General features: G+C 53.4%; 1 protein-coding gene and 1 pseudogene across 4 annotated transcripts in view; one reads left to right on the top strand and one right to left on the bottom strand.

Annotated features, from left to right (window-relative positions):
- Positions 1-11,357, top strand: part of ZG16B (zymogen granule protein 16B) — a 57,300-nt gene extending 45,943 nt beyond the window's left edge. For 2 of the 4 annotated variants that reach the window (XM_065536984.2, XM_074028669.1), the window contains 2 exons: positions 9,812-9,914; positions 10,871-11,357. In XM_065536984.2, the coding sequence (XP_065393056.1) occupies positions 9,814-9,914; positions 10,871-11,207 (438 nt within the window). In that variant the 5' untranslated portion in view covers positions 9,812-9,813 and the 3' untranslated portion in view covers positions 11,208-11,357. Of the gene's footprint in view, positions 1-9,421; positions 9,449-9,534; positions 9,614-9,811; positions 9,915-10,870 lie in introns of those variants that run through there. The other 2 variants (XM_005590996.5, XM_065536982.2) reach the window with 2 other exon arrangements.
- Positions 210-2,889, bottom strand: LOC102135795 (eukaryotic translation initiation factor 1 pseudogene; annotated as a pseudogene).
- Positions 11,358-11,963: the final 606 nt, after the last annotated feature.

The following is an 11,963-nucleotide window of genomic DNA, read 5'->3' as shown; positions in this document are numbered from 1 at the left end:
ACGCCCCCCACCATGTTGAGAGTAGTCCTGGGGCATAGGATGCCCCAGAGCTGGCGCAGCCCTGAGGTGAGGCTCTGGGCACCCAGGGAGTAGGCAATAATGCTTCCCCTTGTGGGACTCCAGCTGGCTCCGTGTTTGAAAATCATAGTCCTCCCTTAGCTATGTTTTTATTTTTTTATTTTTATTTTTTCAGTTTATTGCATGAAGGAATTACACTAGTCCAAGTTAAAAGCAGACCCCAAATGGTTACATTAGACAAACTGTGAGGTTTTTAAACCTGTAACAAGGGAAAGAAGGGAAATTCTACTAATTACGAGGAAATCCTCACTTAAGTTTCAGTGAGCCACAAGTAGTTAAAACCCTTGAACCATCAGTCGATCGTCCTTAGCCAGTCTTACCTCTACAAGGCACTGGCATATGTTCTTGCACTGGTCATCCTGTAGCTGAATGGCTTCTCTGTATTCTGGATGCTCAGTTACCGTCCCATTGCAGGCAAATTTCCTCTTAAATGCCTTTACTAGTTGCTTTTTATTGTAATCGTTAGTGATCCCTTAGACAGGACTAAGGGTATTCCTGTCGTTTCTCTGCTGAATTCTTGCATGGATCTAATCCTCAGTGCCTGCAGGGAGCAGGTCATTACTCTTACTTACATCAACAAAGGGGTGGAAAGAGTGGAGAATCTAGATAGTGGACGTACAAGATGATTCCTTTTCCTCGGTGGAAATGGCCTGTGGAAGGCAGTGGCATGGCAGGAGAAAGCAGTGTGAGGGGGACAGAGTGTGGGGGAGTGAGAGGATTCGAAGCGGGGGCTGCTAAGTCCTTGGCTGTGGCTCAGTGACTGAGGCTGGAGGTGCTTTCAAATCAAGGGACAGAGTACACCTAAGCTACTTCGGATCCTTTATGGCCCTCCTGGTGATATAGGAGTTAAGAAGAGATTATTTAGGCAGATAGCGAGGGGAAAGAAGTTCTTGGTATGGTTTTCTTCTTTCTTTATCTCTTTCTTTTTTTTTTTTTTTTGAGATGTAATTTTGCTCTTGTTCAGGCTGGAGTGCAGTCGTGAGATCTCGATTCACCGCAACCTCCACCTCCCAAGTTCATGGAATTCTTCTGCCTCAGCCTCCTGAGTAGCTGGGATTATAGGCATGAGCCACCACGCCCGGCTAATTTTGTATTTTAGTAGAGACGGGGTTTCTCCATGTTGTTCAGGCTGGTCTGGAACTCCCAACCTCAGGTGATCTGACCCCCTTGGCCTCCCAAAGTGCTGAGATTATAGGCGTGAGCCCCAGGTTTTCTTTCTAATGAAACGCAGCCCCCAAGTTATTTTCTTTTCTAACAAAGAGCAGCTTGTAAAATCGAGCTGCAGATATAGACAAGCAAGCTAGAAGCTTGCATGGGTGAATGCTAGCAGCTGTGTCGTAGGAAAAGGCTAACTGGGGACTAGGCACGTCCAGCATGGTGGCTCCATCTTCCTCTTTCATTGTCAACTACATGCACAGTAAGGAGCAGGCAACGTGGCGCTGGCCAAGTAGAGACCTTATATGCATAATAAGAGATTAGGGTGCGGTGACCAGCTTCCCCCGCACGCTATGTAAACGTCACACCTGGTCCAGCCAATCTTTGGGCCCTATGTAAATCAGTCACTGCCTCCTCAAGCCTGTCTATAAAACCCTGTGCACTCTGCCAGGGGCAAGAAGTCCCACTCAGGAACCCCTCTCCTTCACTGGAGACAGAACTGTTCTCCTTTCTCTTTCTTTCTTCTACTAAACCTCCATTGTTAATCCCACTCCACATGTGTCTGTGTCCTTGATTTCCTTGGCATGAGGCAACAAACCTCGGGTATTTACCCCAGACAATGACACCGCTTCACTGGGGGTCTTTTGAGTTCCCCCAAAATTGTCTTTTAGGGCTAAATTATGAGACCGTGAGCCTAAAATTAAGCAATCTGAATGAGTGGCATACTTCATGTGTTTCTTGAAGTTCTAAGCGCATTCTGATTCAAAATTGCCTCTCCACAAGACACTGGCTCAAAGCGAGCTGAGATTCTTTCCTGTCTGCAGCCTTCCTGTCCCATTTCTACACCTCTTCTTTATCCCTCTCTAAACTAAATTCTCTTTTCTCCAAACTCCTCAGTATTCTGGCATATTGACTATTTAAGTAAAGACACTTGAAAACAGCAGTTTTCAAAAAAATCATTTTGACCTTTGTGCTGTTTCTTTAAAGCAAAGGATGAAAAGTCCATGTAAAAGACTCTCCCTACACCAGGAGGAAAGGTAACACTCTACCTTCAAGGGTGAGAAATTGAGACCAAGAGAATCCTGCACAGACATTTAAAGAACAGCTCTTACATTCTAATCCTCACATAATTTTGTCACATCTTCACAGTTAACAACTATTCTTTGTCCAACCAGTATAGTAGTAACTGACTCTAACTGCTTTACCCAAAATTTGGTTCTATCACTCAGTAAAGCTCCTCTTTGCCTTGCTCACCCTCCACTTGTCTGCATACCTCGTTCTTCCTGGTCACAGGACAAGAACTCGGGACCCATGAAATGGCGAAGATAAAGGAGCTGTAACACAAACAGGGCTGAACATGGCCCTTGCTCGCCACATTTCCGGTGAAGAGAAGGAGAGAAAAGCTGCAGTGCTTCAGGGGAGCCCAGACCTGGGAGCTCCTTGAGCCAGGTCTGTGTCTCCCTCTTTGGGGCTCTGTGGTTCCTGGCATCTCCAAGCTTCCAGGTGCCACCACATTCCCTGGTGCCAGCCAAGCTGCTTGTGGTGCACCCGGTCCAGCTGCAGCCTCGCAGAGAGGTGGCGCCCATGCCGGGACCTGGAGCTGCCTGCCCCGTGGCAGCAGCTGGCATGTATGACTGCACAGTGGCTGGGGCCCATGCTCACTCACACACCCCTCGCCATTCCACAGGCGGCTCGCAGTCTCACTTGGAGGCACGGGATCCAGGCCGGTAGTGTGAGCCAAGCACAGCCTGCCAGGCTGAGTGGGTGAAATGAGCCCAGCAGGCCCGAGCAAAACTTGGGCCAAGGTGCCAGCAGCCACAGGTTTCCAGCCAGAAAAACAATACTCCAGAGATCCTGTAACATTACACAGGCTTTGGAATGTCATATTTAAATTGTTTATAGACCAGTTTTATCATCTACCTGTAGACTATATCAGACCCTAAATTCTAAGTTCCTCCAATCCAGTTTACTACTATGGAATTATTAAAACTGTAAGTTGTTCTTTCATAAATGCCCGGTGAGCTAAAACTAAACAACTTAACATAAATATCAAGGGACAAGTATTGTGCCTGATGTGTGGACCACACTGAGAGTTCACCAACCATCCAAGGCCATAACCAGAGACACTTTAACTGCAAAATTGCCGGCTTCATACTGCAGCTTTTCCCAAGACCATCAAAATGAGATTCCATATCATGGTGGTCCACTTACCTCTCTTAAGGCCCACCTTTCTCCCTTGACAGGATAATCTGTAATTAAAGATTTACAGCCAGTAACTGCTTTGGGTAACTTAACAGAACTGGATCTAAAAACATGCTTTACTCCACCTAGTGGGTAACTTTGGCGATATCGCTAACACAACTTTTTGTTCAAATTGTACTAGTGGTTCCTTTTATAGAGTTGGCCTTGTCTTCTGCTGTATTTCAACCCAGTCATGAAATGCTACTCAATGGCTACAACAGCTTTCAGCCAGTTTTCCCATCATCCTTATTTTTTCTTTTTTTTTTTTTTTTTTTTTTTTTGAGACAGAGTCTCACTCTGTTACCCAGGCTGGGGTGCAATGGCGCCATTCGGCTCACTGCAAGTTCCACCTCCCTGGTTCAAGCAATAATCCTGCTTCAGCCTCCTGAGTAGCTGGGAGTGCCACCATGCTCAACTACTTTTGTAATTTTTAGTAGAGACGGGGTTTCACCATATTGGCCAGGCTAGTCTCAAACTCCTGACCTCTCGATCCACCCGCCTCAGCCTCCCAAAGTGCTGGGATTACAGGCGTGAACCACCATGCCTGGCATAGTTTTTTTTGTTTTCTTTTTTTAAAGAGATAGGGTGTCGCTTTGGCACCCAGACTGGAGCCAGTGTAGTGGTGTGACTCTAGCTCACTGCAACTTTGAAGTCCTGGGCTCCTTCCACCTCAGTCTTCTGAGTGTAGCTGGGTCTACAGGCCCACACTACCACACCCAGCTAAGCTGTTTAAAATTATTTACTGTAGATAAAAGGTTTCACTTTGTTCTGCAGGCTGGTCTCAAGTGAGCAGTTAGCCCCAGGCCTCCTGCCAGATGCTGCAGCCCAGCCAAGTGGTCCGGGAATTCATAAATATTTTTTAAACCTGTGAATATACACTTCCAGATTTGTGATTTCGTTGTATGCAGACTGTGCTTCAAATTAGGAAAAGTCCAAACCCACAACAGTCTGGTTAATGACACCCATGTAGAAGTGTCTGAGGGGAAGTGAACTGAGGTCAGCACCTGATATGTCTGAGGAAAGAAGATGAAGCGATGGGTGGACGGAGGGTCCAGGACATAGACAAATGCAGTGACACCCACACAGGAGAATGCTGAGGACAGGAGAGGCAGGGAGTGCATGGGTGTCACTGTCACCTTTTACTCTCCAATATGTCTGAATTTGGGTGGTAAATGTAGCGGAAATATCTGTTGGCTTCGTCCTTGGAGGACAGCTCCCCAGGGCCCATCCTCAGCTTCCGCCATCTTGGTCCGTCTGGACCGTCCATCCTCGAGTCTCAAAAATTCCAGGCCCTCCACATGGCTCACGGTGGGGGCCGCAGTCAGGAAGTGGCCTCCCGGACCAGTGACGCACCCACAGGGCTACTCCCTCTGCAGCCTCCCAGGGAGGGCTCAACCACTTCTGGGAAGGAGACGAGCAACTGACTCAAACCAGTGTGAGGCTGTTCTAGTGTCTGACACCATCGAGGGCCTCATCCGGGCTGGTCCTCATGTATCAGTCCATTCTCACGCTGCTAATAAAGACATAACTGAGGGTAGGTATTTTATAAAGGAAAGAGGTTTAATTGACTCACAGTTCAGCATGGCTGGGGAGGCCTCAGGAAACTTACTATCACGGCAGAAAGGGAAGCAAACACGTCCTTCTTCACATGGTGGCAGTAAGGAGAAGTGCCGGGCAAAACGGGGAACATCTCTGTATAAAACCAGCAGATGTTGTGAGAATTCACTCTCTATCACGAGAACAGCAGCATGGCGGTAACTCACTGCCCACGATTGAATTACCTCTCACCAGGTCCCTCCCACAACATGTAGGAATGATGGGAACTACAATTCAAGGTGAGATTTGGGCAGGGACACAGCCAAACCATATCACCTCAATAACACGGACTGGTTTCCCCAGCAGATGGCCGGCGGCCACAAACATTGTCTTGCTCCTCCCTCCCAACAGCCTCAGGCGCTGGGGTGTGCTAGGGGCCTGTTTACTCATAGAGAAACCGAGGCTGGGAGTGGCTTCGTGAGGTGCAGTCAGGAACAGGGTCGGAGTGTGGCGCCGGGCCAGGCTGCTCAGGTCACTTATCACAGAATCTACCGGGGCAGGTGCAAAAGCTGAGCCCGACATCAATACTAGTGGAAGGTGAATTATGTGAAAGATTAGGCAAAATGTGTGGTTATGTGTCCTGGTTTTCCAATAAAAGTATTGAGTTTCTCTGGGGTAAGTGCAGATAAAATGCTTAGCGGAGGCTAGGTGTGATAGCGCATGCCTGTAATCCCAGCAATTTGGGAGGCCGAGGCAGGCAGATCACAAGGTCAGGAGTTCGAGACCAGCCTGGCCAATATGATGAAACCCCATCTCTACTAAAAATAAAAAAAATTAGCCAGGCGTAGTGGTGGGTGCCTGTAATCCCAGCTACTTGGGAGGCAGAGGCAGGGGAATCGCTTGAACCCGGGAGGTGGAGGTTACAGTGAGCCGAGATAGAGCCAGTGCACTCCAGCTTGGGCAACAGAGACAGACTTTGTCTCTGAAAAAAAAAAAAAAAAAAAGCTTAGTGCAGGTGTGGCACCAAAGGGAACTCAGTGAGTGTGCCACAGGCATGCGGGGGGAGCTGTGGTTTCAGGAGCACAAGGCTGCGCCCTTCCCTCAGGGCCTCCTTCCCCAGCAGCAGCCGTTCAAGGGCAAGTCCACATGCATAGCCCGTGTTGACCTGCTGGGGTTGGGGTAAAGGCCCCTGGGCTTCTGATCCTGCCCCTCCCCCAGGCAGCAGGACCTTCCCTCTGGTTCCTGAGTCCCAGGGAGCCGCTGAGGCCCTGGGAGGAGACAGCTCCTGACTTTGCTCAGAGTCTCAGTGAGGCCAGTCCTATCCGGAGATCCTAGCCAGGAACTCATGTTCCTGCTTCCAGTGAGGCTGGGGGCTTCCTGCAGAGGCTCAGCCTGGCCCCCAGGCCACAGGGAGGCCCCACCCACTGAGTGGGTGCAGATGGAGACCCTCTTGTTTGCTGTGCCTCAGGCTGCAGAGCCACAGAGGGGTCTTCCCAAGTCCCACACCTGGAGGGCAGGGAGGCCAGGGGCTTGTGGCCCTAACCTGACTCCTGACACACAAGGACCAGCCGGCCCGGGGCCACCTCTGCAGGCAGGAGAAGGCCTCATTGTTCCCCTCTCCTGGCAGAATGAGGACTGGGTGTGCCCAGGGCTGGAAATAAATGCTCAGTAAATCCCTCTCTTGGGAGCCCTGATCCCAAGGGACAAAGGGCCTGTGTTGAGTCTCCCTGTACGCGGGCTCAGGGCCAGCACTTGGGCCAGGGCAGATGGAGAGTGGGAGAGGGGTGCCTCCCACCAGGTGGGCTTCTTCCCCAGGTCAGGCATGCAGGTGAAGAGGGGTGTCGTGTGTGCATGTCCCCCGCGTGCAGGAGAGGCTGGGCAGTGTGTGTCTGGCTGCATGTGTATGCATGCATCTTCAAGTGCACGTGTGTGAATGAGCATGTGTGATCCCCATGTTCGTACCATCTTAACCTCCCCTCCAGTGTATACTGTCTCTGCCTCCTAGTGCCCCCAACCCCAGCTGGTGCTTCTGGAGTCCTGGCCCAGATGACTCTCCTTCTGGGCACCAAACCCTGTCAGCCTGGAGTTAGAAAGAAGGCCTCTGAACTGCCAGCAAAACATGGAAAGGCGCCCTCAGGCTGGGCTGGGGCAAGAACACAGCCCCTTTGTGCCACCTCTGAGCTCCTGCCTCCAAGAGCTGTGCTGGCCAAGGGCTTGGCCTCTTCCACCTCCACCTCCCTGAAGGAGGTTCCTCCTGAGAGGGGCTCCTCTTACCCTCCCCCAGCCTGGGGTCTGCTTCCCTCGAAATCAGAGGAGCGCTTGAGGGGGTGCAGAGAGGTGCAACTGGGGCCTCACCTTGAAACACTAGTCAGTAGGAACCCAGCCCTGATCAGCCTCTCCAGGGAGATGGTACAGGCGCCAGAACAAGGGCCAGGTGCCAAGGCTAATGTGCTGCTCTGCTCCTGCCCCGTCAGGGCTGGGGGGTCACGGGGAGCCCCCTTCCTGACTGTGCCATCCAGCACCAGGTACAGGGCTATGGTGGTTCTTTGGGAATAGGTATTGACCAGGAGTGGGTGGACATTTTGTGTGAAGGGCCAGATAGTAGAATTTTAGGTTCAGGGGCTGCAGGTCTCTGTCACAGCCATGTGAGCTTCTGTGCAAGCATGAAGGCAGCCACAGGCCACATGCCAATGAGCGCACGGCGGCTGTGGGCCAATGATGCTTGACTTATGAACTGGGGCATGGGAATTTCAAATAATTTTCATGGACCACAAGACATCGTTCTTTAGAATGTTTCCTAAGAATGTTAACATGTAGGAGACATTCTTTGCTCATGGGCTGGGCAGAGGTGCCCAGGTGGTGGTTGGCTGGGCCGTATATCGCCACCCCTGGCGCAGGCCCTGGTTCAAGTCATTAAAGTCCTGCGCCTCTCGCAGCCCCTGCCCACCCTCATCCTGTTGAGACCAGCGTCCCCATTCCTGGTGAGCCAGCACTTCCAGAGTCATTCTGTGCATGCGCAAAGCCCTTCTCCACACCCCTCTGCCTGGGAAGCATGTGGGGTCCAGACACATTGGTCTTCCACCCTGTTTCCCTGGGGGATGGGTGTGCAGTGGGAGCGTCCCCCACTGTCTCCACCCAAGTTTTCCAAAGCCAGGGATCCACCACCGGGGCTCTCGGCATCTCCAGGTGGACGCGTCTATGATTTGTCAGCTTTTGCTCTTTCCAAAAATTAACGTGGTACAGTCTCCCCCAAGGCATAAAGTCTAAGGGTCAGGGAAACTGGCCCCGGGGGGAGGATCTCAGCTCCTCACAGCACCGTCAAGGGGAGGTTCTACTGTTATCCACACAGAACAGAGGCCCAGAGAGGTGAAGCAAGTGCCTGCAGATCCCAGCCCAGCTACATAAGGAAGCCGGGCTGGACCCGCCTCTGGCTCCAGGGTCCTGTGTTGGTGATCACGGCTCTGTGGCTGTTCCGAGTGGTCACGGGCCCTGCAGAGCTTCAGTCCCTGGAACACACACGAAAGGTGTCCTGAGGACACGCATGGAACTGCGTTTGAGCTGCAATCTGTCCCCTGATTGCAGGGCATCTGACAGCCTTTATCTCTTCTCCCCTGATCCTTATCCGACACCCCACCTCTTCTGCAGACTCCAGCTCACTCCCAATGCCCTGGGTCCTTCAGGGTCCTTGGGATGAGACATCTCCAAACACCAGCCTGGGGGGTCGCCCTCCCCAGGCCCTCTGCCTCCCATTGTGGCAAGGACTGCACCTTTGGTGTCCTTCCCTCCTATGATCTCTGAGCCCCTGAACACTGGCTCATACCCGCTCCACCCAGATGCAGCACAGAGGAGAAACCCAGGCAGCCTCCAAGGGCAGTGCCTTGAGGGCCAGTGCCTGGGGCACCTGTTGCACAGGGCACAGGACACAAAGGGCTGGGTGGTCCATTCAAGCTCTCTTGGGGCCTGCATCGAGCTCAGCCTGGGTCCTAGGAAGCCTGCCAGGCACCAGGTGCTGCTTGAGTCTGAAGGAGGCCCTGACTCCAGGTCGCCCACGGTGGCAGGGGGCCCCACGGAGCTTTTGTGGACCCTTGACCTGTTACCCTCGGGTGGAAGCCAATAAGCCAGCCTCTCCCCAACTCTGCCATCCAGGTCGGCACCAGTGTTGACTGAGAGAGCCCAGAGGTGATCGTGAAGTGCCTGTCACTGTCCCCAGCTCTGTTTATGTAGGCTGCAGAGCCAAGACAGCAAATGCCACACGTCCGGGAGCCTCCCCAAGGCCGGCCCTGGGCCTTCCCCCAGGAAGAGCCCCACGGCCAGCTCCTTCCTGTCCCCCTGGTGGCCCCTTGCTCCTTCCTTCTGGATGGGGGCCCAGAGGGCCCAGGAGAGTATAAAGGCCATGTGAAGGGTGCCCAACACAATCAGACACCCAGTCACAGGCGAGGTAAGGTGCTTGGCTCCATGGGTGGGGCCCAGCGAGGCCACACTGGCCCTTGCTTTGGAGTCAGGAGGCCTCTCTTCTTCCCACAGAGCCCTGGGATGCACCGGCCAGAGGCCATGCTGCTGCTGCTCACGCTTGCCCTCCTGGGGGGCCCTACCTGGGCAGGGAGTAAGTCGGTGGAGTCTGCCCTCAACCTCCCCTGCCTCCCTCCAGGAGAGCCAGGGCCTCACCCGGCCCTTGTCCCAGACTAACTCTGGTCACAGAACCATCCTGTCTGCCTGGAGGGGCGGGGTCCCCTGTTCTGGCAGAGGTTGCCCCCATATCACTGAGTGGGGATTTTCTTCCCTTTTGTTCTCTTTTCTGCAGAGATGTACGGCCCTGGAGGAGGCAAGTATTTCACCACCACTGAAGATTACGACCATGAAATTACAGGGCTGCGGGTGTCTGTGGGTCTTCTCCTGGTGAAAAGGTGAGTGAGGCCATGTCCCCACCCATCCCACAGTTTTAGGAACTCGGGGCAGCCGGTAGGCACCTGTAGCCAGTTTTCCCACGCATGCCTGGCTCCCACCGATGCTTCATGGCTTGAGCAGAGGTCAGACCGTCCTCCCTACCTTCTCCCTTCAACCCAAGCTCAACTCAACCAAAAATGACCTCTCCGTCCCCATGCCTGATAGGAAAGTCAGGGAAAAGTCTGTCCGATTACTGTCAAAGAAGACAGGAGGTAAGGGTCAGAGTGGACCACTGACTGAACATGAGTCAGCAGAAGTGTTAGAGGCAGAAATCCAGGACCATTTCCTTCATATCGAGGTGTCTCTGCTGGAGGTCTGGGATGGATTTTTGCCCTGCACTTAGGAGTTCTGGGGTCCTGGGAGAGGGGAGAGAAGCCCAACAGCAGAGGAGACTGTGTGAGCATGGCGAGCTGGAGGGGTGCGTCCTAGGAGAGCAGCAGGGTGAGGGAGGGATGCAGATAAGCCCCGTCGGGGAAGTGCCGGTGAGTGTGGGAAGTCACCTGCCCCTCGGTCTGTGAGCTGCTCTGCTCAGAGTGACTAAGGCTGGGGAGGTCCAGGCTCAGCCAGAGGCAGCTCATATGTGGGCCACAGTGACGGCAACTGGTGCCTTCTGCAGTCACGTGGACCAGGCACTGCGCGGAGCTCTCCTCGCCTGGACCTCAGTGACTCCTCCCAAAAATCACATCCACTTTGCAGATGGGGAAACTAAGTCCGAAGAGGCTGAGTAATGAGCTCAAGATCACAGGGCCTGAAAGTGGTAGAACCAGGGTTGGTGACCAGTGAGTTTGTGTCAGGGACCCGAATTCTGATGGCGCTGGACTCTCTGCATCCTGGGAAGGAGGGTGGGGGCGCTGAGGACCCGGGATGTGCTGGGCCATCCCAGATCTGGGCGTCCAAAGCTTTGCCTCTCCCCCAGTGTCCAGGTGAAACTTGGAGACACCTGGGATGTGAAACAGGGCGCCTCAGGTGGGAATACCCAGGAAGTCACCCTGCAGCCAGGCGAATACATCACAAAAGTCTTTGTCGCCTTCCAAACTTTCCTCCGGGGTATGGTCCTGTACACCAGCAAGGACCGCACTTTCTATTTTGGGAAGCTCGATGGCCAGATCTTCTCTGTCTACCCCAGCCAAGAGGGGCAGGTGCTGGTGGGCATCTATGGCCAATATGGACTCCTCGGCATCAAGAGCATTGGCTTTGAATGGAATTACCCACTAGAGGAGCCGACCACTGAACCGCCAGTTACTGTCACATGACCATCAAAGGCACCCTCGGGTCTCTAGGGTGGGGTACGGGGCCATCTGAGCTGAGGCCATCCGGGTGGTGGTGGCTGATGGTACTGGAGTAACTGAGTCGGGACGCTGAACCTGAATCCACCAATAAATAAAGCTTCTGCAAAATCAGTGCATCCAGGATTGGTCCTTGCATCTGGGGTACAACCAAACCCTCCCCTGCTCCTTGGAGACAAAGGCCGCAGTGCTGGAGCCCAGTGAACTGAGATGAGGGATAGGGCAAAGGTGACTCTGCCGAGGACAGAAAGAGAGCAGCACCACCCCCTCAGGGGTGCTGTGGGTCTCTGTGCCAGTCCCACAATCTTTGAAGAGTCAGGCTTCAAGGCCACCACTCCCCACTGTCCCTCACCCCAGGCCCATCCAGCGGGCCTCTTCTGGCCACTCAGTCCCAGGCTTCTCTGAGTGTTCAAGGGGCCTCAGGGAAGCCACTCACTCACCCATTCACTCAGTAAATGTTTGCCAAGGCCTTGTCCTCACCAGGCTCTCCTGGCACTGGGGGGTATAAAGAAGAGGCCAGGCCGGGCGCGGTGGCTCAAGCCTGTAATCCCAGCACTTTGGGAGGCCGAGACGGGCGGATCATGAGGTCAGGAGATCGAGACCATCCTGGCTGACACGGTGAAACCCCGTCTCTACTAAAAAATACAAAAAACTAGCCGGGCGAGGTGGCGGGCGCCTGTAGTCCCAGATACTCGGGAGGCTGAGGCAGGAGAATGGCGTGAA

This window comes from Macaca fascicularis, chromosome 20 (genome assembly GCF_037993035.2).
Source record: "Macaca fascicularis isolate 582-1 chromosome 20, T2T-MFA8v1.1".
Classification (NCBI taxonomy): Eukaryota; Metazoa; Chordata; class Mammalia; order Primates; family Cercopithecidae; genus Macaca; species Macaca fascicularis.
Note: the sequence above shows the minus strand (reverse complement) of the source record. Positions and strands in the feature narration are given on the sequence as shown.